Here is a 2,512-nt window from a genome sequence, read left to right on the forward strand (position 1 = left end):
CTCGTGTTGTTTGATCAGTGGTTTTGATGTGATGCAATAACTCCCTTCCTCCTTCTGTCTGAAGACGGCGTTCTTCCGCCAGCATGGCTGCTCCACAAACGACACCAACGCCAAGTATAACAGCCGTGCAGCCCAGATGTACAGAGAGAAGATCCGGCAGCAGGCAAATGCTGCGTTGTCTAAATATGGCACAGATGTGAGTATCAGTCAGGGGGACAGTTTGAGGCAATGAATCATATCGTGTGGCAGTAGACTGGCTGTGTTGGTAAAGCTACAGTGCTGACACCTTTTTTGTTTATTATATTCATCCGAACACAAACAACTACACTTTTATATTTCATTCTATGGCAGTGAAAGACGTAACCTCATTCTCTAGTGATTTCTGCCATAAGTGGGTTTAAATCGGCCCGTTTTTAACTTTATTTGACTGTACTTTATTTATCCTAAGTGGAAAAAAGTGAGTTAGTTCTCAGCCAGAGAACAGACACACTTAATGAACCCTCACGTGACCCTGGAACGAACAGTACGATCTGTGTATCCCGTATCTTCATTGTACACTCAGATGTCTTTAAAATAAAGCACAAAAGCCTGAAATACACTTGGAACACATCGGAAGTTTCTAATCACAGAAGTTTTTAAATCCCACTAATATGTGACTGTTACGTGAACACAGATACACTCACAGTCAAAATATGAGAAATGAATCGATATCCTGTGGATCATTGACATATTACGTAAGAGTGGTGAAGTGATTATCCGTGTCTGAGCTGTGTTGTTAGCAGATCTTAGTTCAGAGTCTACAGAGTGTGCCCTCATCGCAGTATGATGATCACGTCACATGCAATAAACCACCGCAGTGTCTCTACGTCTAACAAGCACTCCTCCTCCCCGTGTTGCAGCTCTGGATCGACTCCTCTACAGGAGGCACGCCTGCTGTTCCTGAGAAGAAGGAGGCAGACTTTTTTGCAGAACTTACACAGGTTTGTTTGGTTTTCTGCAAAATCATGCCATCAAAAAGCGTCAAATACATAAAAAGGTTGCCCACAAAAACTAATAAAATATAGAGAAATATAATCTTCATTAAATGAAGTAGTGTCTGGTGTTTGCACGCTTGTAGTAATTAATATTATGAACATGTTATGGTGTTGCTGATTTAGTCAGCGTTTGTAATTGATTAATCTGTAATACGCTAACATAGACTGCTATCCCTGAAATGACCTTTAAAAGTTTGGTGCAAATGTTTAATTTGCTTTGATTTCAGTCATTTAAAGGAAAAAAGACCTGGTTTTATATGTTCCTGTGCACTTACTTGAAAATATATCTATCTTGGATTGTTATTCTTTCAGCCTGCTAATGACTGGAACATGGCGCCGCTGTCCGAGCAGAACGGAGCCGCTGTCACCCCACAGCTGACGGACACGACGGCTAAAATCCAGGATGACAACCGTTAGTAAAACAAACGCACACGTTTCTCACATTAACGTCAGTTCACTCATACAGAGACATATTCTACTGTGATGATGTTATAGTGATGTCTTCAGGGTTATTGGGCACAGGTAGGAGAGAGACTGCGTTAAAGAGTCCTGATTTAAAAGGTTTTCTTTCACAGTCCGAGGTTTGGCTGAGGAGGATTCTGCTGTATGTGACAGGGTTCGGTTGCAGCAGTGTACCTGAACATTGATGGTTATCAAATCGTGTTTATTTGCTTCTCTACGTTATTCTACAATATCACTGTCAAACTGTGAAAACCTCCCACCGTTGCAACCCTAAATAGGGTTTATCAGATTGATATTTGATTGAAACCGAAGCCTGAGGTGATGAAGACCAGTTTAGATGATTAAAGAAGCTGTGAAATAAAAGTGAGGGATATTTTGTTGTGTTGCTTCACATGTTTTTCGTCCTTTCTAGAGCCAGAGGACGGTCCCAGCATCGACGGCCTGAGCACCTCACCCAAAGCCTCCATCGGTGAGTCGTTGGCGTGATTCAGCTCTGCCTTCTCTGAGAATAAAGGCACAATCAGTCCCAGCTCTTATGTAACTTACTGTCACCAGCAATTTCCCTCATTCCTGTTTGACATTTGTGCCCATTCAGAGGGTTTGCCCTACAGCGTCTTTCCATCTCTGTGTCTGTCTTTATCTGTGTGTGTCTATGCACAACTATTTTACTGTCACACAGTCACTGTATATAAACACTGTATTCATACAACATTCAAAGAGTTACAAAGTGTTTTACCTTCTAGATAACCCCGCACAGACATTTTCCTCAATAGTCACACACCCTTCTTTAATCCTTTGCAAGTGCAGAGTAGTAATTATCTGCACAGTGATGAGAAAGTACATGCACATAAGTTGTTATATTCATTATTCTGTGTGAACATCATCAAAACATTCTTTATTTTTATTGATAAATCCGCTGATTGTTTTCTAAATTAATCATAATGATAATAAAAATGGTTTACTTCTATACAAATGATTCATATTCACAAAAAAATAACATAAATGCAAGAAATAAG

The 2,512-nt window shown here is 40.3% G+C and overlaps 1 protein-coding gene across 1 annotated transcript in view; it reads left to right on the top strand.

The window, feature by feature from the left end:
* The window catches only part of arfgap2 (ADP-ribosylation factor GTPase activating protein 2), a gene marked incomplete at its 3' end in the record, with an annotated part of 11,963 nt that overhangs the window by 2,897 nt on the left and 6,554 nt on the right, over positions 1-2,512 (top strand). Inside the window, 4 exon segments of the mRNA XM_035651976.1 lie at positions 65-196; positions 900-980; positions 1,347-1,446; positions 1,909-1,965. Of these exon segments, the coding sequence (XP_035507869.1) occupies positions 65-196; positions 900-980; positions 1,347-1,446; positions 1,909-1,965 (370 nt within the window).

Source organism: Morone saxatilis, unplaced genomic scaffold (genome assembly GCF_004916995.1).
Source record: "Morone saxatilis isolate NCDOM2014 unplaced genomic scaffold, NCSU_SB_2.0 Contig11, whole genome shotgun sequence".
NCBI lineage: Eukaryota > Metazoa > Chordata > Actinopteri > Moronidae > Morone > Morone saxatilis.